This window comes from Arvicanthis niloticus, chromosome 1, assembly GCF_011762505.2.
Source record: "Arvicanthis niloticus isolate mArvNil1 chromosome 1, mArvNil1.pat.X, whole genome shotgun sequence".
Lineage (NCBI taxonomy): Eukaryota > Metazoa > Chordata > Mammalia > Rodentia > Muridae > Arvicanthis > Arvicanthis niloticus.
The window spans coordinates 40,155,008-40,177,426 of record NC_047658.1 but is presented as its reverse complement, the minus strand read 5'-3'; the positions used below and the strand labels follow the sequence as shown (position 1 = coordinate 40,177,426).

Sequence of the window (22,419 nt, the reverse complement as noted above, 5' to 3'; positions counted from 1 at the left end):
ACGAAGCATGGCAGCCTGCTGGCAGACATGGTGCTGGAGAAAGAGCTGAGAGTTCTGTGTCTTGATCCACAGGCAGCCAAAGGGGACTGAGTTCTGCAGGCAGCCAGGAATAGGCTCTCATTCTACACTGGGAAGACCGTGAGCATAGGAGGCCTCATCCTCCCTACAGAGTGATGCACTACTCCAACAAGGCCACACCTCCTAAGAGTGCCACTCCCTATGGCCAAGCATTAAAACACATGAAACTATGGGGGGGCCTAATCTAGTCAAATCACTACACCCACAACTGTGAGAAAATGTCAACAGTCAACTAGCCTACAGCTTGCCAGTGGGCACAGCTGATCTGATGACGATGGCTACTGTTCTGCTTTCTATACACATGAAATTCTGGTCCAGCTGCTGTAAATGGAGAATGAGTAGAAAGTGCAATTGTAAAGTAAGTAACCTCTTTACAGAACAGCAACATAGCTGTCACACCTACAGTCTGCTAGAAAGGACAGTGGGAGAAAGGAATTTGAAATCTGTCATGGGAGGAAGGCTCAGCTTGTCAGATGAAGAACAACAATTTGGGTAGCCTGGGTCCAAATTCAAAAGGGACTTATCTTTTTGTGTTCTGGGCATGCGATGGTTTGTAATAGAATGGCACCCATAGGCTCATGAGTTAGACTACTTGGTCCCCATTTGGCGAAATTGTTTGGGATAGATTAGGAGGTATGGCCTTATTGAAAGAAGTGTGTCACAGGGACTGGGCTTTGAGGTTTCAGAAGCCAATGCGAATCCCAGTTAGTTCTCTCTCTGCCTGGCAGTACTTGTCTCAAAATGTGGCTCTTATTACTTTGCTCTGTGCCTGCCTGCCTGCCTGCTGCCATGCTCCCCACCATGATGGTCAGAAACTCAACCTCTGAAGCTATAAGCAAGGCCCCATAATGGCTTTCTTCTTTAAGTTGCCTTGGCTGTTGTTATCTGTGCAGCAATAGGAAAGAAACTAAGATGAGGGGGGAGGGATTTACGGTGGTTCTGCGCCTCTCCTGGATTGTGGTGTGAAGCATGGCCCAGAAGGCTCATGTGTTTATGAAGGTCTGGTTGTCTGCCAGCTGGTAGCTTCTGGAAGTGATCGATCCTCTGGGCTCTGACCCCATCTGTGGGTTAACCCACCGGGCTCAAAGTGGATAGCAGTATTGGGAAGAGGTTATGCATACTAGGAGGAGGGGCCTGGAAGGAGGAAGGAAGCCACTTTTGTCCCTGGTCACCTCTCCACTTTCTCTTGCTTTGCCTTACCATGGCATTTCAGCTTCAAGGAAGTTGCATGGAAACAGAGTAAACAGAAATTCGTGAAACTGAGCCACAAAGAAACCTTTTCTCCTGTAAACTATTTCTCTCACAGTGAACATGATCCAAGAAAATAGCAATGGCCCATCTCCCCAGCTGTGGTTACATAAAATGGAAATGAACTGGCCAGTCTTTAGGTCAGAAGTCCTTTTTCAAGGTATAGTTAGGGCTGGTGAGGTTGACTCACTGGGTAAATGTGCTTGCTCTCAAGCCTGAGTTTGATACCCTGGAACCAATATAGTAATAGGAGAGAAGTGACTCCCACGGGTTATTTGATCACACACATGATATGGTACACGTGTGTTCACATACATGTCCAAAAAAAAAAATAAAGATAATAAACCATTTTGAAGAGACAAGTTAGAAACAGTCACATCTGGGCGGGGGAGATGGCCCAGTGGGTCAGAGAGCTCTTAGTGTGCAGACATGAGGAGGTGAGTTCTTATCCCAGGAGCTACATAAAAATCCATGTAATCAGTGCTGTGGTGTTGGGGGGGGGGGGGCGAGACTGGAGGGTCACTGGAACTTGCTGGCTACCAGCTTAGCTCTGGTTTCACTGAGAGATCCCAATTCAAGAAAATAGTGCAGAGTTTGGCTTCTGTGCAGGCACATACCTGTACACACGTGCATACAGCTGCTCCACCACCACACTAAACAAACAAGACCCCAGTCATATACTAATGGCTGTATAATGTTCCCAGTTTGCACCTTTTGATGGCGGTGGATGAGGTTTTTTTTTTTTTTTTTTTTTATGGAGAACAATAGGATGCAGTCCCTAGACTGCTCATGAAGCAGCGAGGGTTGGCTCCTGGTGTTTATTGCCTCATGAGAATGGTATTTCTGGCTGCCCCATTATTTTTCAGAACACCTGTACCTTGTCACATGTATTCAAAGAGAAATATTTCTTAGAGCTTTTTTTAAGATTTCAGTTAAAGTACATTTTGTTTATTTTTAAAATTAAGTCCTATCTTTGGAGCTAAAACTGTCCAGTGGAAAAAGGACAGCATTTCCAACAAATGGTGCTGGTTCAACTGGAGGTCAGCATGTAGAAGAATGCAAATCGATCCATTCTTATCTCCCTATACAAAGCTCAAGTCCAAGTGGATCAAGGGCCTTCACAAAAAACCAGATACACTGAAACTAATAGAAGAGAAGGTGGGGAAGACACCCTCGAATACTTAGGCACAGGGGAAAAGTTCCTGAACAGAATACCAATGGCTTATGCTCTAAGATCAAGAATCGACAAATGGGACCTCATAAAATTACAAAGCTTCTGTAAGGCAAAGGACACTGTCAATAGAACAAAATGGCAACCAACATATTGGGAAAAGATCATTACCAATCCTAGATCTGATAGAGGGCTAATATCCAATATATACAAAGAACTCAAGAAACTAGACTCCAGACAACCAAATAACCCTATTAAAAAATTGGGTCACAGAGCTAAACAAAGAATTCTCAACTGAGGAAACTTGAATGGCTGAGAAGCACCTTAAGAAATGCTCAACATCCTTAGTCATCAGGGAAATGCAAATCAAAACAACCCTGAGATACCACCTCACACCAGTCAGAATGGCTAAGATCAAAAACTCAGGTGATAGTAGATGCTGGCGAGGATGCGGAGAAAGAGGAACACTCCTCCATTGTTGGTGGGATTGCAAGCTGGTACAACCACTCTGGAAATCAGTCTGGCAGTTCCTCAGAAAATTGAACATAGCATTACCTGAGGACCCAGCTATACCACTCCTGGGCATATACCCAGAAGATGCTCCATTATGTTCATAGCAGCCCTATTTATAATAGCCAGAAGCTGGAAAGAACCCAGATGGCCTTCAACAGAGGAATGGATACAGAAAATGTGGTACATTTACACAATGGAGTACTACTCAGCTATTAAAAACAATGAATTTGAGAAATTCTTAGGCAAATGGATGGAACTAGAAAATATCATCCTGAGTGAGGTAACCCAATCACAAAAGAACACACATGGTATGCACTCACTGATAATTGGATATTATCCCAAAAGCTCACAATATTCAAGATACAACTCACAGACCACATGAAGCTCATGAACAAGGAAGACCAAGGTGTGGGTGCTTTGGCCCTTCTTAGAAGAAGTAACAAAATACTCATGGGAGCAAAAATGGAGACAAAGCATGGAACAGAAACTGAAGGAGGAGCCGTCTGGAGACTGCTCCACCTGGGTATCCATCCCTTGTGCAGTCACCAAAGGTAGCTGCTGATGTAGATGCCAGGAAGTGCATGCTGACTGGAGCCTGATATAGCTGTCTCCTTAGAGGTCTGCCAGAGCCTGAAATATGCAGAGGTGATGCTCACATTGAACTGATCATGGGGTTCCCAATGGAGGAGTGAGAGAGAAGACTGAAGGAGCAGAAAGGGTTTGCGGGCCCCATGGGGAGAGCAACAATACCAACTAACCAGAGCTCCCAGGGTCTAAACCACCAGCCTGGAGCACATAGGGAGGGATCCATGCTCCAGCTGTATATGTAGGGGAGGAAGACAGTGTCAGGCATAGGTGGGTGAGGAAGTCCTTGGTCCAGTGAAGGCTGGATGTCCCAGTGTGAGGGAAATTGTGGATGAGGAGGTGGGAGTGGGAGGGTGGGTGGGGGCACATCCTCATAGAAGCAGAAAGAGGGGGATGAGATAGGGGATTCCTGGGTGCGGGGGAATGGGGAAAGGGGATCACATCTGAAATGTAAATAAAATATCTGATAAAAAAAAAAAAGAACATGAGGAAAAAAAATCCTACCTTTGGGGGTGAACTTTAGAAATCTGTGTTTCACACTAAGAGTTGGTTACTAGGCTGCAGTTTAAGAATAAATAGTTTAGAAGAGCTGGGTACATGCCTGTAATGCTAGTGCTTGAGGGACTCAAGTTCAAAGCCACCCTGAGCTACACTGTGAGACTCCATCCAGAAAACCAGAAGTAAGCGAAGAGAATATATTTGGGCACTAGCAAAATTAAAAAAAAAAATAACAAAACAAAACCAGCAATTCTCCCCCCTCCCCTGACTGACTTCATTATCTGAGAATCTCTTTTCTTCAGGGCCATAGGAGGAGGAGGTGAAGGTGACCATGAGGAGAATGTTTACCAAGCACTTATTCAGTGACAGCCATTCTTCTGTGAACGACCTACTGCTTACTTAACTGCCATGGCAAACCTAAGCGTTCTTCCCATTTCAGAAATGGGGACAGTAAGTCACAGCTGGTTATGATGGCCTGGGGAGGCTTATGGAACTTGGTAGTGTCATGCCCAGGATTTGAGTCAAGGCCACCTGCCTCTAGAACTTGCTGTATGGCACACTCTCAGGGTTCTGTTCTCTTCGATCAGCACCCTTTGCTTGTCTGCTAATTACATCATTTTTTTTTTCAGTCTCTGATATTGGTCTGAAGTTGGCCTTTGGGATACAGTTTAGTGCTAATCATGAAAAGAATGACCACAGGTGGCTAGCACTGTCTCTTCCCATTACCTTCACCCTCTTTCCACATCCCAGACTCTTAAGTTTGTGTAATGGTGTGTCTCCTGTGAGTGGGGCTTGTCTCCTGGCTATGGATCAGTGTCCAGGGGGACCCGTGTTGTCTTCCCCCTTCTGTGGAGCTCACCTGTGCTCCATAGGCTGAAAGGGGCACCTTAGAGGGTCTGTGGCTCTGTTTTCTTCTCCCCAGGTTCCATACCTGCTTGGAAGTGCAATGCGAGCCACCCAAAGAGCTTGGACCATGGCAGATTCTTCCCAGGTGTTACTCCTGGAAGTGTCCCCCTTCGATCCCCCTCCCTAAGTCTTGTCCTCAGTTATGGAAGGTGAACTGCTCATCAGCATTGTGCCCACAGCGTTGGCGGACATGCCCTGAAATTCCATTTGCATCATCTATCCCAGACAGGTACCCCCATCACTGGCTGGTTGGGATGCTGGGTGGCCCATTAGGGCCTGGAGTGGGCCCAGAGGCCACATTACCGCTCACTTCCACGTCATGGAATTCTGTGAAGCTCCTAATGAGGCCAGAAACCGGTCTCCCTCTTGTTTGCCTATTTTCCTGTTAGAGAGCTGTATGAAGTGCTCTCTAATAGCCAGTGACTCAGGGCGTTGGCATGCTCACAGTCTCAGTGGCCTGGAGGCAGCTTCCCTACTCTGCTCTTAAAATAACCAGGTTTGGTGGAAGCCCCAAAGAGCTCCCTCCCTATTTCTTAAAGTCGTACAATCCTGTCCCTTCAGCTGTGCTTTGAAGCGGTCATAGGAAAGCTTCCTAGCAGTTTATTCTCCTACTCTGCTGCAGTAGTCCCTAGAACTGTGTTGGCAGGGCAGGGTTCAGCGCTCTCACTGAAGGGCATATGCTTCAGTCGCATGAATTGAGAACCCAGGGGCCAGCTGTCCGTCTCAGGCTCTGTGTGAGGTGCTTGGTCTCCGCAAGATGACATGTGTGCCTGCCTTCTAGGATGCAGCCAGTGCTTGGGGCACAGATGAGGAGTTCATACAGGAGGGCACACATAGGGAAAGTTGGGATGAAATTACTAAGAGGCTGAATCTGCTTATATGAATGTTATATAGAGAGTCTAAAGGCAGAATGTATGTGTTCTGACATTTGCATGTAATGTCACCATCCCTGTCTCATGGGGAAGCCTAGACAGGAGAGTGAGGGTCTGGGAGAAGGCCACCTGGGTTCAAGGTTCTGTCAGGTATTCTGTGTACTTTTGACTAAGACACTGTCTTCACCCTGGCCCCATGTCCACAGACAAGGAGCTGGGCAAGGCCCAGTGTCCTGGGCCACGTGAGTAAGTGGATACAGGAGGAAAAACTGTTGTGTTCTGTGCTGTCCTGACTGCCGTAAAGCTGGATAAGGCTCTGGCTTTCCCCTGGAAGAGAGGCAGAACCATTCTCCTTTGAAGGGTGGAGAAAGGCATAGCTTTTCCCAGTCATTGGTCCCCTGGGCCCATCCACAACATTTTCTGCTGACCTGAACTCCCAAAGGTTCCTCCTGTCCTGAGTCTGGCAGCCTGAGTCTAAGTCTGGCCCTGTGGCATGTGAATCTGGTAGGGTCTAAACTTGGCCTTATCCCCAGGCCTTGCTCTGGCTCTCAGCTGTAGAATGTTGCTCTACTGTGCAAACCCCAGGGTATAGACTTGAAGTCTGTCCGCCCCAGAACATTCTCCCTTTATAAAGACCTCAGGGTTGTGGTTTTTTTCTTTTTTCTTTTCTTTTTTTTCTTTCTTTTTTTTTTTTGATGATGGAAGCTGTTTGTGTTCCTGGAAGCTAAACTGCTTGGTCATGAGGGTGTGGGATTAATGGATTGGTGTCCTGTTTCCTGGCCTTCATCCTGAGTGGAAGGGCTTCAGCTCTGGCCTTGGTCTTCTCGTCTCTCCTCACATGTGTACTTGAGTGGCTGCTTCTGTGGTCAGGCCACCAGTGTGTGCCTGGGACAAATCCCTTGTGCCCCCTTTGTTTTCTTCCAGCAGACAGAGGGCTCTCATTGCCACATTTAACTCAGTGGACATGAATACTGTAGTTCCCCCAAACTGCCAAGCCCAGATGCGACCTGGGCTCCCTGCTCTGTTTCCCTGCTTGGTCCTAGGTCTTGACATCAGCAATTCCAAGTGTGCTGTGGTTCTCATTAGTCTTTGCCACGTTCGCTGGCTCTCTGGGAGTTGGGGTTAGTGACTTCACACGTTGCTCTAGCAACCATACAGCTGTTACATCTGCAGTCTCTAGAAGTCCTGTAGGTTTTTGGAAGTGACCAGCTGATTGGCACCCCACTGATAATTCTTATCCCAGCAGGTTGTTCTACTGGGCCCACGGCCTCTTCAGTGCCTGTCTAAAGTGGCAGATGCAAATGACAACTTAATAAAGAGTAGAATTTTAGAAATTTGAAGCTAAATCCTCTACCCTGTGTTATTAAGGGAGGCAAAGCCGCCATCTAGGTGACGTGGTCTGCCCATGGGCGTGCTGGTCTACATGCCTTCATCTCTGAGAAGTTCACATAGTACATACAGCTCTGTGACAAAGAACTCACCTAGCATATCCATGGCCCTAGGTTTGATTCTCAACATCATATATGTATGTGTATATATATGGAGAGAGAGAGGAGAGAGAGAGAGAGAGAGAGGCAACACCAGCTTCCATCCAGCCTTCTGTTTACAAATATTGTCTGTTATAGCTCTGTGTTCCACTCTCCATAGACACTCCTGTGTGAATGTATTTATCAGGGTGCTCAGGTATTCCAGGGCCCTATAGTTAGGGTAAAATATTTACCCAAGCTTGCCTCTGCTGCCCAAGAAGCTAGGTCCTGACTTGCCTTTCTCCATCAATCTCCCCAGCATTACTTGGTGTGTGCCCCTTTCTGCCTTGGACAGGAAAGGTTTTCTTTTTTTCTTTTGGGGGGATATGGAGACTTCCTATAAAGGCGTAACTCTCTGGTCCTTCTGAAGCCTGGCCCATACATTTTCTTCCTTCATCTGGTATCACTAGAGCATCTGTCATGTAGCAGATGCTATGCTGGGCATCAGGGGCATGAGAATGAGCAGAGCAGTGTACCGTCCTGGTACAGCCCCTACTCAAGCCACACCTCCAGGAGCACAGCCCTGCGATGGTGTGGTCACTGACATATTTGATGAGAAGCATCCTCTCCCCCCCATATTATAATAAACTATTTTTTAAAAATACCTTTCACAGGGCCTTGTTGGAAGGAGAAAGCAATCCGGAGATACTGATCTGGACTGAGAACGTTGAAAACATGCCACAAGGTAAGTATAAGAGACCGTATTTGTTAAAATTGTATTGCTAAAACGCTTTCTCTCTGAGCTGCCCACTCCACAGACGGAGGAGGCCCCACCTCACCCCGGTGATAATAGATTGTCCTTTTGAGTACCAAGTAGATTTTAGTTGAATGGGATGTAATTTAAATTACAGTGTGAATCACAATGACCTTGGAAGTCCTCACGGACTGGTTTGCTCATGGAGACAGTATTTTGGGGTACTTTCTAGCTGAGAAGCAGCAGTTAGTGCTGGGTCTTCTGAAGGACGGTGAAGATCTGCACTTGCTCATTACATCCTTGGGAGGGACATAGTTTCTTTTTCCAGACCAGACAGTTATGGCTGTAACTAACAGACAAAATTATCACTTTGGACAAGATGCAGTCAGTAGTTTGGAAAGTGTAGCCCTACCAGGACAGTGACACTACCGTGTACCACCTTAAGTTGGAACGGCAAGTCAGGAAGGTGTGGCCAGGTACCCTGTGTTAGTTTTGGCCCACAGCTTCAGATCAGGGCTTTCCTTCTTATAGCCATAGGTCTGACACAAAAGAGCTTAATATGCTCATTTGGAAGACCTTAAGAAAATCTATAAGATGACTTTTAAAAATAAGTATTTAACCCTGCTGACTCTTAAGAGATTCTGTTAAGCAATGTCAACCTAAAAGGCATATGGTGTGTTCAGCATAAAGGCTTCCTTGGTGTCTGGGGGACACTGTCTCCAGGACATCTATTCATATCCATGTCTGCAGATGCTCTAGCACCTCGTCTAAACGTTGTAAGTCATACATCCTCATACAGACTCCAAATCCTCTCTAGATTACTTACAGTATGTAGAACAAGGTCTGTGCCGTGCCAATTTCTGTCACACTGTGTTACTTAGAGGAGAATGACAAGAAAAGGGTCTGCATGTGTTCAGTACAGATATGTTATCTGAAATGGTTTTGACCTTTAGCTGACCGAGTGTGTGGACCCAGAGCCCACAGGTGGGGCACCTTCAAGCTCACTGTGTACCTTCCTCAGTGTGGCTGCATATGTCCTTATGCTCCTGCTCGTTACCCCTCAGCCTTGGTAGGTCCCTGGGTTGAGCCTCAGAACTTTGGTTCTAATCATCTGTGACTGGAAAGGTTTTGTCCTTAGGTAGCACTAGCAGGTTTATGCTTTCATTTTGAGAGTAAGTCTGAGAGAGAGAGAGAGAGAGAGAGAGAGAGAGAGAGAGAGAGAGAGAGAGAGAGAGATTCATTCATGGGTGTTGAGTGGCCTAGCAGACATCCATTAGTATCTGACATCTAGAAAACAAGAGGCTTTCACCCACCTGGGAGACGGAACTCCTGGTAGAAGCAGCCTTTTAAGTGTGGACTTGCTGACGCTTTACTGGCCATGAATTTAGAGTCAGGAAGAAGGCAGGTCAGTATCTCTGTTAGCTTGATTTACTCATCCGCTGTTCGTCAAGCTTCCTAAACGACATATGTACTTCACATTTATACACTACATTTATTTTAACACTTAAGTATTAGGCCAAAGAAAGATGCTATGGAATAAAGGTTACTGGTTGTAAATCAGCCTTTATGTGGCTAAGCGGCTCTGTTTCCTGCATAATATAGATGCCCATTAACTATTTATGGAATAAGCCTGAAGACGATTTCCTAGTAAACGGATCAATATGTATTGGAACTCTTAGTTGCCTTTTGTAATGTGCCCAGAAATACCATTGGCTGCTTCCTATGACCCAAAACTCTTCTGTGACCTTCCATATTTCTTATTGACCTTTGGGGTTCATTTTCTGGGGGTTCTAGGTTAGGATCAGTATATTAATCTGAAAATGGAATCTTTGTTAAAAAAAAAAAGTTGCAGCCTGATCTCTTTCCCTGTATCTTGGGGACCTGTCTCAATGAGACCTTTGGGGACCTGTCTCAGTGAGGCCTCTGCCTTCCGTTGCCATGAGGGAGGAGTGGAGAGATGCCCAGCCAGATGGGGTATGGTGGACACTAAGAAATGCTCTCAGAGTGGATGGTGCCTCGGGCATGTTCTAACTCAGTTACCATTCCAAAGAGTTGGTTACCCTGGTGGAGTTTGTGCACCTGAAGGATGGCACTCTCTGAGGGGAATCCTGAGGAAAACCAGAAGCTCTAAGGCTGCCTCTTGACTCTAGGAGGATGCCATTAGAGCAAGGGGCTCTCTGACAACTGACTTGTTTGTGAAACCATGAGTTGTCAAGTGTAGACACACAAGGAAGCTTAGAAACTCTAAAGACTTCAATAGCTGCAGCTCAGCAGAGGGACTGATAAACCAAGTCCTTACGACAGCGAGGTGTGCTGTTTGGCATCCAGTAATTATACACTTGGTAATTACGGGCTCTTCTCTGCTGAAATAAGCAAACCTATCTCAACAAAGCCAAAATTAAAGAGTCTGAAATATCATAATATTGTGAAAAGTTAACCAGAAAACGCAGTGCCTCTGACCTCTCTGGCACACTCGGTACCCCATGCATTCAGACCCTTGACAGTTCTCTGAAGGGAGGGAGGATTCTGAGAGCAGCAGCCTGAGAAGAGGGCTAGGCTAAGGTGTTTGTGGGTCAGTATTTCATCAGGACAGGAGTTCTAAAACAACCAAAAGATAATGTGGAGAATAACAGTATTCTCTTGAAACGACCCTTCCTGTAATAACAGTATATTTTATAATAATATGGGATTTGACCTACAGCAGTGCTTTTATGATGAAAAAAAAAAAAAGATGGCTGTCATCTAAATGAACTGTTTGTTCCATTTCTACAGAGTCCAGAAACACATCCTATCGCTATACCAACTCGGTATTACAGAGGAAAAATGAGAGAAATCTCTTTCCAAGGCAAAAAGCACCATGGGCAGCTGTAAATCACAGCTCGGCTTTGTACTCTAAAGGACCAGGGTACCTTGACTCACAGACAACCACAGCTGTTGGAAACACTGCCAGAAGGGAGTTCCTGACCTCCCGCTATTCTTCCTCAGCTACGACCTCGACCTCACAGCAAAAGCCCCTGGAGAAAACCATCAGCAGTCAAGCCGGTTTAAGACCAGTCACGCCAACCCATGGCTTTCTAAGAAACACTGAAGCTCAAGTGAAAACATTCTCCCATAGATCCAAAGTCGAAGGCACGGGGGACACACACACATGGAGGGCCACAGAGTCCATTATTACCAGAGACTCATACAGAAGTCACCTGGGCAGTGTGGCAGCAGGTACCATGAACAGCACTCAGTCAAATGAGAGGACTGTCATTCTGGGAAAGAAACTAGAAGTGCAAGCCACCAAGGAGCAAGAAAGGGACAGATCAGGGCTCATCAAGTTAAAGCCAGAGGCAAAAATATTTGATTCTAAAGAGAAGGCTTCAGAGGAAAGAAACTTGAGGTGGGAAGAGCTGACCAAGTTAGATAGAGACGCAAGGAAGAGAGAAAGCCAGCATTTGAGGGACAAGGCCAAAGAGAAGGAAGCACTGAAGGAGCGAAGTGTAAAGGAAAGAGAAGTGCCCATCAGTCTAGAAGTATCCCGGGGCCACAAACCAGAGGTGTCCACAATACACTTGCAGTCACCTGGAAAGGATGTCACCCACAGTAGGGGAAGAGAGGCAGAGACCAAAGAGACAAAGTTCCGGTTGGATACCCAGGACACTGCCAGCTCTCTGCAGAGTGACTCTATGACAGAGACCATAGCTGAAAACATTGTCACCACCATCCTTAAGCAGTTCACCCAGTCTCCAGGTGCTGAAGAGAATGTCAGCTCTTTCCCGGACACAAAGGTCACTTACGTGGACAGAAAGGAGTTTCCTGGTGACAGGAAAACCAAGACAGAAATAGTTGTGGAGTCGAAGCTGACAGAAGATGTTGATGTTTCTGACGAAGCTGGCCTGGACTACCTTCTAAGCAAGGATGTCAAGGAGGTAGGACTGAAGGGGAAGTCAACGGAGACAATGATAGGAGAGATGATCAATCTCGGTCTGAGAGGAAGAGAGGGGAGGACCAAAGTCGTAAATGTGGAGATTGTGGAAGAGCCCATGAGCTACATAGGTGGTGGGAAAGTGGAGTTTTCTACCCCCTTTCAGGTGGAAGAAGTCGATGACGTGTCTCCCAGCCCCAAGGGGTTTGTTGAGGAAGAGGATGGCGAAGGAGAGACCCACATGGCATACTCAATGCATCAACATCAAAGGACCAAGCAGCCCCAGGAGAACATCCCTCATGTGGAAGAAGTGATGGAGGCAGGCGACTCAGAGGGGGAGCAGAGCTATTTCGTGTCTACCCCAGATGAGTACCCTGGGGGCCATGACAGGGAAGATGATGGCTCGGTGTATGGGCAGATCCACATCGAGGAAGAGTCCACCATCCGGTACTCGTGGCAAGATGAAATCGCGCAAGGGACTTGGAGAAGGAAAGTGAGAGGTGACACGGGGGAAGAGAAGCACATGAAGGTCCTGGAGGTTCCAGCAACTTCCCTGGGTGGTGCCGTTGGTTCTGCTCACTTGAAGGAAGAAGCTAGTGGTGAACTCCATGCTGAACCCACAGTCATTGAGAAAGAGATCAAAATACCGCATGAATTCCACACCTCCATCAAGGGTGTCTTCTCCAGTGAGCCCCGGCACCAGCTGGTGGAGGTCATTGGAAAGCTGGAGGAAACGTTGCCTGAGCGCATGAAGGAGGAGCTGTCTGCCCTGACCAGACAGAGTCAAGGAGAGCCAGGGAGTGTCTCAGTGGACGTAAAGAAAGTCCAGAGCTCTGCTGGTGGTTCTGTGACCTTGATGGCTGAAGTCAACCTCTCGCAGACTGTAGATGCTGATCAGTTAGACCTGGAGGAGCTGAGCAGGGATGAAGCTGGGGAAATAGAGAGGGCTGTGGAGTCGGTGGTAAGAGAGAGCTTTACCAAGCGTGCCAGCCCAGTGCCTAGAAGCCCAGACAGGGAAGATGGAGAGGAGGTGCCTGCTGGTGGCATGCTCTTCAAGCGCTGGGCCACCAGGGAGCTGTATAGCCCATCTGGTGAGAAGGATGATGCTGACCGGGTTTCTCACGGCTTGGATCAGCGTGTTACCCAGGGCCCAGTGTCAGCTACTGTGGAAGTGACCAGCCCAACGGGTTTTGTACAGTCTCATGTGCTGGAGGATGTAAGCCAGTCTGTAAGGCATGTTAAACTAGGCCCCACTGAAATGTGGAGGACAGAACAGGTGTCCTACGGAGGACCCACCGCACAGGTGGTGGAGGTAAGTGGAGACTTCAGCAAGGCAGTCAGCTCCGAGGGAGCCAGCCGCTCTGTGAGGCACATTACACTGGGTCCCCATCAAAGCCATGTGTCCACAGAAGTCATTTTCCGAGGCTCTGTGCCTACCTGGCAGAAAACAGGAGACACAGAAGAGCCTGGCCCAGCAGCACTGTCTGTGGAAGCTGACGTCCCAGGGAGCGGCAAGATGCCTGGCTCTGAGCAGTCTCACATGGAAAAAGAAATTCATTTTCAGGGTCCTATTTCTGGGGCAGCCCAGGTTGGTAGTAACTTTGCAGCAGAAGAGTCAGTGGGTACTCAGACTTTTGTTAGGCATCTCCAGCTAGGCCCCAAAGAAGGGTTCAGAGAAGAAATCCAGTTCATAGCTCCCATCCCAGACAAGGTAGAGTGGAAAGAAGGGGATTCTGAGCACACCAAAGTGTCTCTAGGGAGGAGTACATCCATACAGCACATTGACATCGTGCCTCAGAGGCACCAAGCTTTCAAGCAGATGGCCCCACATACACTGGACTTTACGGACTCAGAAGGCATGGTCCTGGTGGAGGGCTCAGTAGGTATGACCCAGGCCACTCACAATTTCACCTCAGATAGAAAAATCCTCAAGACCAAAGAGAACACATTCCAGAGGGTCATTTCTGGGTCTCCTCCAGACAGCGTGGGCGACACAGGAGCAGAGATGACAGCAAACCTCAGCAGATCCTTTAGGCACATTCAAATAGGTCCTACAGAGGAGGAACCCTCTGAATACATTGTCACTGGTAGACCCATGTCTAAAACATTTGTTCTTGATAGTTCCGTGGCGTCCCCTAGGCTGGGTGGGGGAGCAGACATTGGTAGCACACCGTGTCACATTGCACTGGGGCCCAAAGAAACTTCATTTACTTTACAGATGGATCTGAGCGACAGGAGAGCAATCCGCAGCTGGACCCGAGACACAGGGTCAGAAGTGGAAGCTCACAGTGTGTCTCACCATGGTGGCTGGAGAATTGCTCACAGTAGGGATGAACAAGTAGCCAGCACCAGCTCTCAGGCCTCCGCTGGGGACGCACATCAGACCCCTGGAGAGAAAGGCACGGAGCAGGCTGAATTTGACAAGACGGTGCAGCTGCAGAGAATGGTAGACCAAAGGTCGGTGGCTTCAGATGAGAAGAAAGTGGCCCTTCTCTATCTAGACAATGAGGAGGAGGAGGAGGAGGGGGAGGGATGGTTTTGACAAACGGAGCTGTCTTGTCCTGAATGGCACTCTGGAAACATTCATGTACAAAGCCTTCAAAATACTGACATACAAGCCCTTCACTAAGTGCAGGGAGGAGGACAAGGCTGGTTACCAATACCTTTATTTAGAGAAGCCTAGGCCGAGTTAGTTTGCTTTAGAACTCATCTGTAAAGGTTGGAGATGTTACATTTGAGTTGGAACTTTCACAGACTCGTGTCATCTTTTTAGTCTCCTTTCTCTAAACTTTTCTCTGCACGTGTGGAGACAGTTTATATAAGTTTTGCACCAGGTCACAGGCGTGGTTTACGTCTGTTCTACCATTTATCTATAGGCAAGACACTTTAACATTAACCAGATTATAATAATGTATTTAAGGGTAGGTTGTGTTTGCATGTGCTAATATCAAACAGTAAACTAATACTGGAAAGGAAAATAGGTAGATTTTTCTCTTTCCTAAGTCTTTAAGCAAGACCGTATGTTTGAAAAAAATATACTAGATGATTTAAGAAAAAGTTACTTATCAGAGATTTAATATTATTTTCAAATTGAATAAATTGCCTTCTATGTACAGAACTTAAAAAAAAAAAAAGAGGGCTTAGAATTATTTATGGAGGGCTGGAGAGATGGCTCAGTGGTTAAGAGCACTGACTTCCCTTCCTGAGGTCCTGAGTTCAGTTCCCAGCAACCACATGGTGGCTCACGACCATCTGTAATGGGATCCGATGCCCTCTTTGGTGGGTCTGAAGAGAGCAACAGTGTACTTGCATACATAAAATAAATCTTCAAAAAAAATTCTTTATGGAAAGACACCTGTGGTCTGTTGTTGGTGCTTCAGATCATGTGTCTGTCCTGATTGTTCAGATGTGCTCTCCTTGGCCACAGGCACAGGCAACCGAGAATGAGAATTGCTCAGAGCATCATTTCAAGTCTTTGCTAGGCCGTGAGGTAGCAGAGAGCAGTGTGCTTCTCAACCTGTGGGTCTCGACCCTTTCACAGGCATCGCTTAAGAACATCGGAAAACACTGATGTTTACATAACAATTCATAACAGTGGCAAAATTGCAGTTATGAGGTGGCAATGACATGATCTTATGGTTGGGGGTCACTAAAACTTGAGACATTATATTAAAGGGTCTCAGCATTTGGAGGGTTAAGGGCCACTGCTCTAGAGGAACAGCCAGTGCTCTTAATTTCTGAACCATTTCTCTACCCTGTACAGATCCTTTGTAGGATTTTCTGAGCTCCTAGAATTAAGGACAAAAAAAAAAAAAAAAAAAAAAAAGCAACAGCCGTATACAAACCTCACAAACACTTTTGCACTTTGAATAGAAATAATGATGGTGGGAGTATTTAATTTAGGTAGTATTTAGGGGGAAGGAACCAGGTGCTTCCCATGGGACCCAGCATCCAGGCCCCCAGGGCAGACTGACAGATGACAAAGGCCCCACCCTTGTGGGCCACCGATTATGGACCTGAAGCTGTGTGCCCCTGAATTTAATGAGTGTGCTCATTTGGGGTCATTTCCTTTATACATGGACACTGTTTTTTAAAGCTCCCATCTCTGAAGATTTGGCATGACATAAAAAGAAAGGGGTCTCTACAGTGCAGTGTTCTGTAAGCGCACAACAGCAGCTTTCATGGGTCTGAGCTGTGCTTTTGAACCCAGGCCACAAACCTGCCTGTGGGGCACTGAGGAATAAGGATCCTAGGAAATGCCATCTGCAGGCAGGGTAGGAGTGCGGTACAGGAGGCCCTCCTTCCCCATGTGTTTCACAGGGCACGGCTTCTCCTCCAGTTCCAGCAGGTGAGCAAAGGGGAGTGAGATTTATTTTTTCATTGCTAAGTGAAAGAGAAATGCAGAATGGTTTAAGATGATCTTTTCAAAAGCCTTGTGTCAGGGTATAGGACGGAGGCAGATTTGAACGGAAAGCCTTTGTTACCCACCTGCCAACAGAACTCTGGGTTGTCAGGCTGAGACAGGAGTGACGGCTGGGGCTTGTCATCTCTAATACTGTCAGAGATGTGCTCATTCATTTTTACCGTAATCAGAAAACACGAGTGATTTGTTAGAATGTGGCCGAGGTGGTACAGCCTTGGTGTAATAATGCAAGACACAGTGACAGTGTCAAAGCTCCCTGAGGGTTTTGAAATCAGTCACTTTGGAGTCAAATCAACACTGTGGTAGGGCAGGGAGGGACCCAGTCCCTCCCAGTTTGTTATTGTTGAGACTACAAGACACTGAATGTTTCTTAGCTTTCCACTGCTTGTTTTGATAGTTTGCTTTAAAGTGTTCATTTAGAACTATCTAAGAAGCTTATTTTGCTAACCTGTTCCCTACAAAGAGAACTGTCACAAGAATGTGTAGAAATAAAGATCTGAGGGAAAAAAAAAAAAAACCTGTATTACTCTTAAAGAGAATGTTTTCTGGCCAGTTTCCGTGTGGTTTCTTCTGACGTTAATGAAAGCCAGCCTGGGTTTCTGTCCATGTTTTGATGGTAGCCATGAGTTACTGGATGGGTCACAAACGTTCTCCAATTTCTCCTGAGATCAGAACTTCACACTATAGGTACAAACTAGGAAGCATGCACTAACTGGCTTGTATCCAAGTAGATAACATTTGGTGGTAAATGTCATCACAGGCTGGAAGACTGTTGCCAGCAGGATGAGACAGCTATCCATTCTGCCCGGGATTGGAGGGGGATGCCATGGTACAGTTATTTAGTGCTGAAACCAGCGTTGTCTTGGGCTGGAGCTGGGCAACTGGTTACTCAAAGCACAGTTTGTAAGGTTACTCATGGCCGTTTCTCAGTATCTTATAGATACAGATATAGATATAGATACAGATACAGATACAGATATAGATATGCTTGAAACAAGCAGTGGGTGACTATTGTTGGTCTATAATCTGGCCTTTAACAAAAATAAAAACATGAACAGTTGTATTTCTTCTCACTTGTGGGAGTTATGGTAGTCGGTGGAAGATATTACTAAAACTCATTACATTGATTACTTTTCTGTTGCTGTGATAAAACAATGACCAAAGGCGACCCGGGAGGAAAAGGTTTATTTAGCTTTACACGCACAGATCATAGTATATGACCGAGGGAAGTCAAAGCAGGACCTCAGGCAGGGCAGGAACCTGGAGACAGGAGCCGAAGCAGAGACTGTGGAGGACTGCTGCTAACCGATTTGCTCTCTGGCTCATGTTCAGCCACCTTCCTTATACCTTCCAGGACATTCCTTATAGCTACCTGGGGTGGCACCACCCACATTAATTATTAATCAAGGAAATTCCCACCCCACCCCCCCAGACATGCATGCATGTCTGATGGAGGCATTTTCTCAACTCTGGAATTTTTTCTCCAGATGACCCTTCCCTATGCTGAGTTGACAAAAACAGAACAAAGCCCAGACCAACCAGCACACCATTCTTTATGCTGGTCAGCTCACCCTTCCTGGGGCAGGAGCAAACATTTAAAGAGGAGTTTATTTTCTGTGATTCTGAACTATATTCCCAGAACCTCGAGTGTCTTTGACTGTGCTGCTGGGTGGCTTCGGCAACACAGGTTTATTCCTGAGGTCTGGAGGTCAGAGAATACGAGCCGAGTATGCTCACAGGTTTGCTTGTGGTAGGCCTGTAGACAGCCACCTTAATGCTGTCTTCATAAAGAGAGATGTTTTCTCTTGGTTCTCTTCTTTATAAGGACACTGATCCAACCAGCCAGTGCTCCTCAGCCTGCTGCTGCCTTGTGATCTAATCACCCTTCAAAGAATCTATCTCTACATGTCACTGAGGGCTAGGACTCCAGAGGTAAGGTTTCAGGGACAAGGAAGCCTCTGGCAGCCTCTGTTTTTAAGATTTGTTTCCCACTAGCGATGCTGACACACACGTCCTCAGTTAGACAGCATACTCTTCGATGGCCACAAGTAATTGTGTACCTTGCTGCCACCCCACAGCCGAGTCTGGGAGAAGAGGCATAAGCAAAGATGGTTTGCCTGCTGAGCTGCCACACTCCCGAGGAAACAGAGAGAGGGCCCTGCCACCACTCTATCATGCTTATTTTCTTCTTCAGTTCTTGAAGGGTCACTCTGAACAAATGGAGGTGACACCAAAGGGTTATACTGCAGTTTTATTACCCTCGTAGTAATGGCCTGTGGGCTCATTGGCATGGGTCATTGAATAAGAGAAAGAAGGAAAGAGGGGACAGCGCTGCCTGGACCATGGGTGCTCTATGTACCTCGTCTCCAGCACTGAACTCTCTATAGCCAGGAGAAAGAGCTGGCGCTTACTGCTTAGCTTTACCACCCTCACCCAACTGTGGCATCCCCTGAGAAGAATGAAGGCCACTCTGGTCGTGGCACTAGAGGGTATGCAAGTTCTTGTAGCAGCTGCCCGTCCTGCCTGGGATAGTGACCACGAAAGACAAGGAAGTGGTGAGTCAGTGTCCTCTTCCCAAGTCACTCCACGAGGGCCTCGGCACCATCATCCAGTGATGCATTGGATTTGTAAGCATGAGAAGATGAGAATGTGTGTGTTGTGTTTGCTGCCTCAGCCTCAGTTTTCTCACACAGGCCTAATAATATACTAGGTGCTCAGGAAAAAAAAAATGTAGCTGAGTATATTAACAGAGCGGCACCTTCACCAACACACCCTTTCAGGCTCCAGGTTACCCTTGGAATGGTCTTCATTTTATTTGCTTGCCGCTCTGGAGGTCAGAGGGCCTCGTGTTAGTTACTTTTTTCATGGTTGTGAGCAAATACTTGACAAGAAACAAGAAAGGAGGACTTGTTCTGGCTTCCAGTTTGAGGGGACACAGCCCATCATGGCAGTGAGGGCAGATCAGCAGTAATTTGAGGTGGTTGGTCACACTGCATCCACAGTCAGGAAGCAAAGCATAGATGGGATGTGGAGTGGGGGTGATGAAACCTGAAGGCTCACCCCCACTGACCAACTTCCTCTGGCTGGGTATCACCTCAAGGCCCACCCTAACCTTGGACAAAATATTCAAACGCACAACTGTGTAGGGGGAGATTTCACAATCAAACCACAGCATTTGCCCCTGTTTCCATAGGCCCGTGGCCATTTCATAATACAACACGGAGCTCCCAGGAGGAATTCATATTTCCAATATGGGTAGCACGGAGTGAGTTTTCCCATTCCAAAAGGGAGGAATCAGGCCAAAACAAGGGAAAGTCAAACCAAAGTAAGATCAAAACCCAGCAGGGCAAATTCCAGACCCTTTAGCTCTATGTACCTGAGGCTTACAGTGAAACCATCTAGGCTCTGAAGAGCTTGGATATTCCTGTTGCTACAGTTCGCAGCCTGGAGCTCAGTCTCTCATAGGACAGTAGGAGTCTGCCGCAGAGGCGTTCAGCTGATGCCTCACGTGTGGGCCTGGTGTCTCCAGCCTCTTGCGGTCTCCATCACGACTCAGCCTTCCTTGTTACAGCTTCTTCACACAATGGCCTCCGTGCCTTTTAGAACCTTGGTGCCAACTTCCGTGACTCCCCCCCCCCACTTGAGTTTTGCATGTTTGCACAATCAGTGCTGTCTAGACAATGTCATGTCCTGCTGCCACCTTGAGATACAATCTGGCCCACTTGGACCGGACCACAGTGGCACAGGTCTCTACTTCCACGTCTTCATTTCCAAGCAGGGACACCTGCATTCTCAGTCCAGGCTCACTTAACAACTTTCAAGTACATTTGTATTTTTCAGAACTGGAGCCTTCAGTGGGTGGGGTTCTGCCCTCAGGACAGTTCTCCTTTGTCCCAGTGCAGAACATTAGATTTCTCTTTCTAATCGCTTTAACAACTGGGCTGCTTTTGTACCTACCCTAGCTCCAATTTTAAGTTCATAACTTTCCCGCCAAGTGCTGCATCCTCCACCCCTCTGCTCCACTTGCAGCTCTCTGGATAAGGACAGTGAGCAGCACCTTCACCACAGCTGACTGCTATTCTGCTTAGTTTCACCCACCAGACACATTAGGCCCTTACTTTAGGTGTGTATGAGGTCTTGGCACACGGGCAGAATGCACACAGATTCTTTGTTATAATGTAGGACAATGCAGCCCAGGTCTAACAGAGTCCTTATTCTCCTCTGTTGTCAGGACTTGTCTTAGCATTCTGGTCTTTTAGAACCCCCCAGGATGGTCTACTGAGATCTGCCTTCAGCTTCCAAGGCCACCCCATCCCCACCTCCGCCCATACTTCTACACTCTTCTATATCATTTCTGCAGATCGATTCCAGACACACAAGACCTGCAGTCAGTCCCACCACGGCAGTGGGGCTATTCCAGTGCCTGTTTCCACGCTATTCTCTTTATCCCTACAATGAGAAAAATAATGCTGGTTGCTCAAACAACCAATAAGAAGCAAAGGATTTATTTTGGCTTTTAGGTGGAAGGCAGGTAGGGGTGTGTGTGCAAACGCGCGCACGCGCGCGTGTGCATTTTTATATGAACATACACAGATATACAAATAATGGTGGGGAAGGCAGGTGGCAGAGGCACCAGGCAGCTAGACACACTGAGTCTGCCATTGGGAAGCAGAGAGTGGATAGAAAATGGGACAAAGGCTAAGAGACCTCAAGGCCCATGTCCAGTGACCCAGTTCAGTCAACTAGACTCCCACCTCAAGGCCTCTCAGCAATGGGGACCGAGTGTTCAAGTGCATGAGCCTACAAAGGCCGTTTGGCATTTAAACCATAACAGGCTTCGTGGAGCCCAGGCAAGCGCTCTGTCACAGAACTGCGTGGCCAGCTCCAGTCTTTATTTTAAACACATAAACTGTTATTAGCACGGGTTTCTCTTTATTGGTATTTTCTTCTCAGTTACTATTACTTTCCTATAAGGGAGGCTTTTGCAGGGTCTCACTGCCCCAGATGTGGCTCTGGATCGAGCAGGAGCCCTGCCTGTCATCAGGTGAGTCTCCTTTCCTGTTAGAGAAGCTCCAACTTCGGAAGAGTGTTTCAGCCACAGCAGGGATGACAGGGGAAATTCTCCTTGGCGAAAGAAAATAACTAAAGCACCGTATCACCCTGAAGGGTGTTCACAATTGGGATGTGGAGGATTCACGGCACTGCCATTGCATTGTGAAGCAAACAGCCTTAAAAATCTGCAGTGACTGCTAAACTCCACCTTCGAGCTGGAAAGAGGTTTGTTCATCCTCCTAAAAGCAGTGCCAAGTCTTCTTGGAGCTTTCTTTGGGGTGGCACACGGGGGCATCAGTCTGCTACATTGTGCCTGGCCTTCCCTAGCGTCGTGTGCTGGGGGCCACTGGTGCAGAATGCTACTTTGGCTTTCAGTGATTGCTTTGACTTCATGGCAGCCTCGGAGATCCTGTATGCAGAAAGGAAATGGGTGAGTGAGGCCCCTCAGATCATCCCAGTTCCCACCAGCCTTTGCCACTGGGAAGAAGCCTCAGGAGGGGATGCAGACAAGAGAAGAACCATGGCACAGTCCCATCAAACACAAGGCTCGTTTCTCCTCTCGTATGCCTTGTAGTCATGCTCACCGAGCTGAGGCAAATCAGGTCTTAGGTAGGTCATCAGTGCAATGAGAGTGGAGAAGATTGTCAAGTTCTGACGAGAGGCTCAGTACCCTTTCTGGTGGGTCTGTGCCTCTGGTGAAAGCCACTGCTGTAATTTCCTGACCTGGACTTGACCCTTAGCCCATAGGCTCTCAGAGAATACCCACTCTGTGAAATGGGGGCCCTCCCCCAGTAGTGCCAGGCTTTCTGCTAAGGAAAGACATTAGGGCCAGTCTTCAAGGTATAGTTGTGACACTCTGACACCCACTAGAGGAGAAGCCCAAGGCTCTAGAGGCAAGGCCTTCCTTCTCCAGAAAGTGTGTTAACCTGAAGAGGCTGGTCTA

At 47.2% G+C, this 22,419-nt stretch overlaps 2 protein-coding genes across 8 annotated transcripts in view; one reads left to right on the top strand and one right to left on the bottom strand.

The window, feature by feature from the left end:
* Window positions 1–17,485, top strand: part of Synm (synemin) — a 30,738-nt gene extending 13,253 nt beyond the window's left edge. The window contains exons 3-5 of one of the 3 annotated variants that reach the window (XM_034487493.2): window positions 8,012–8,082; window positions 10,864–13,313; window positions 14,220–17,485. In XM_034487493.2, coding sequence (XP_034343384.1) covers window positions 8,012–8,082; window positions 10,864–13,313; window positions 14,220–14,543 — 2,845 coding nt within the window. In that variant the 3' untranslated portion in view covers window positions 14,544–17,485. Of the gene's footprint in view, window positions 1–8,011; window positions 8,083–10,863 lie in introns of all 3 variants that reach the window. The other 2 variants (XM_034487485.2, XM_034487500.2) reach the window with 2 other exon arrangements.
* Window positions 17,486–20,913: 3,428 nt separating this feature from the next.
* Ttc23 (tetratricopeptide repeat domain 23) overlaps window positions 20,914–22,419 on the bottom strand; it is an 82,154-nt gene continuing 80,648 nt past the window's right edge. For all 5 annotated transcript variants that reach the window (XM_076935696.1, XM_034486654.2, XM_076935703.1 and 2 more), the window contains one exon: window positions 20,914–21,885. In XM_076935696.1, the coding sequence (XP_076791811.1) occupies window positions 21,580–21,885 (306 nt within the window). In that variant the 3' untranslated portion in view covers window positions 20,914–21,579. The remainder of the gene's footprint in view (window positions 21,886–22,419) is intronic.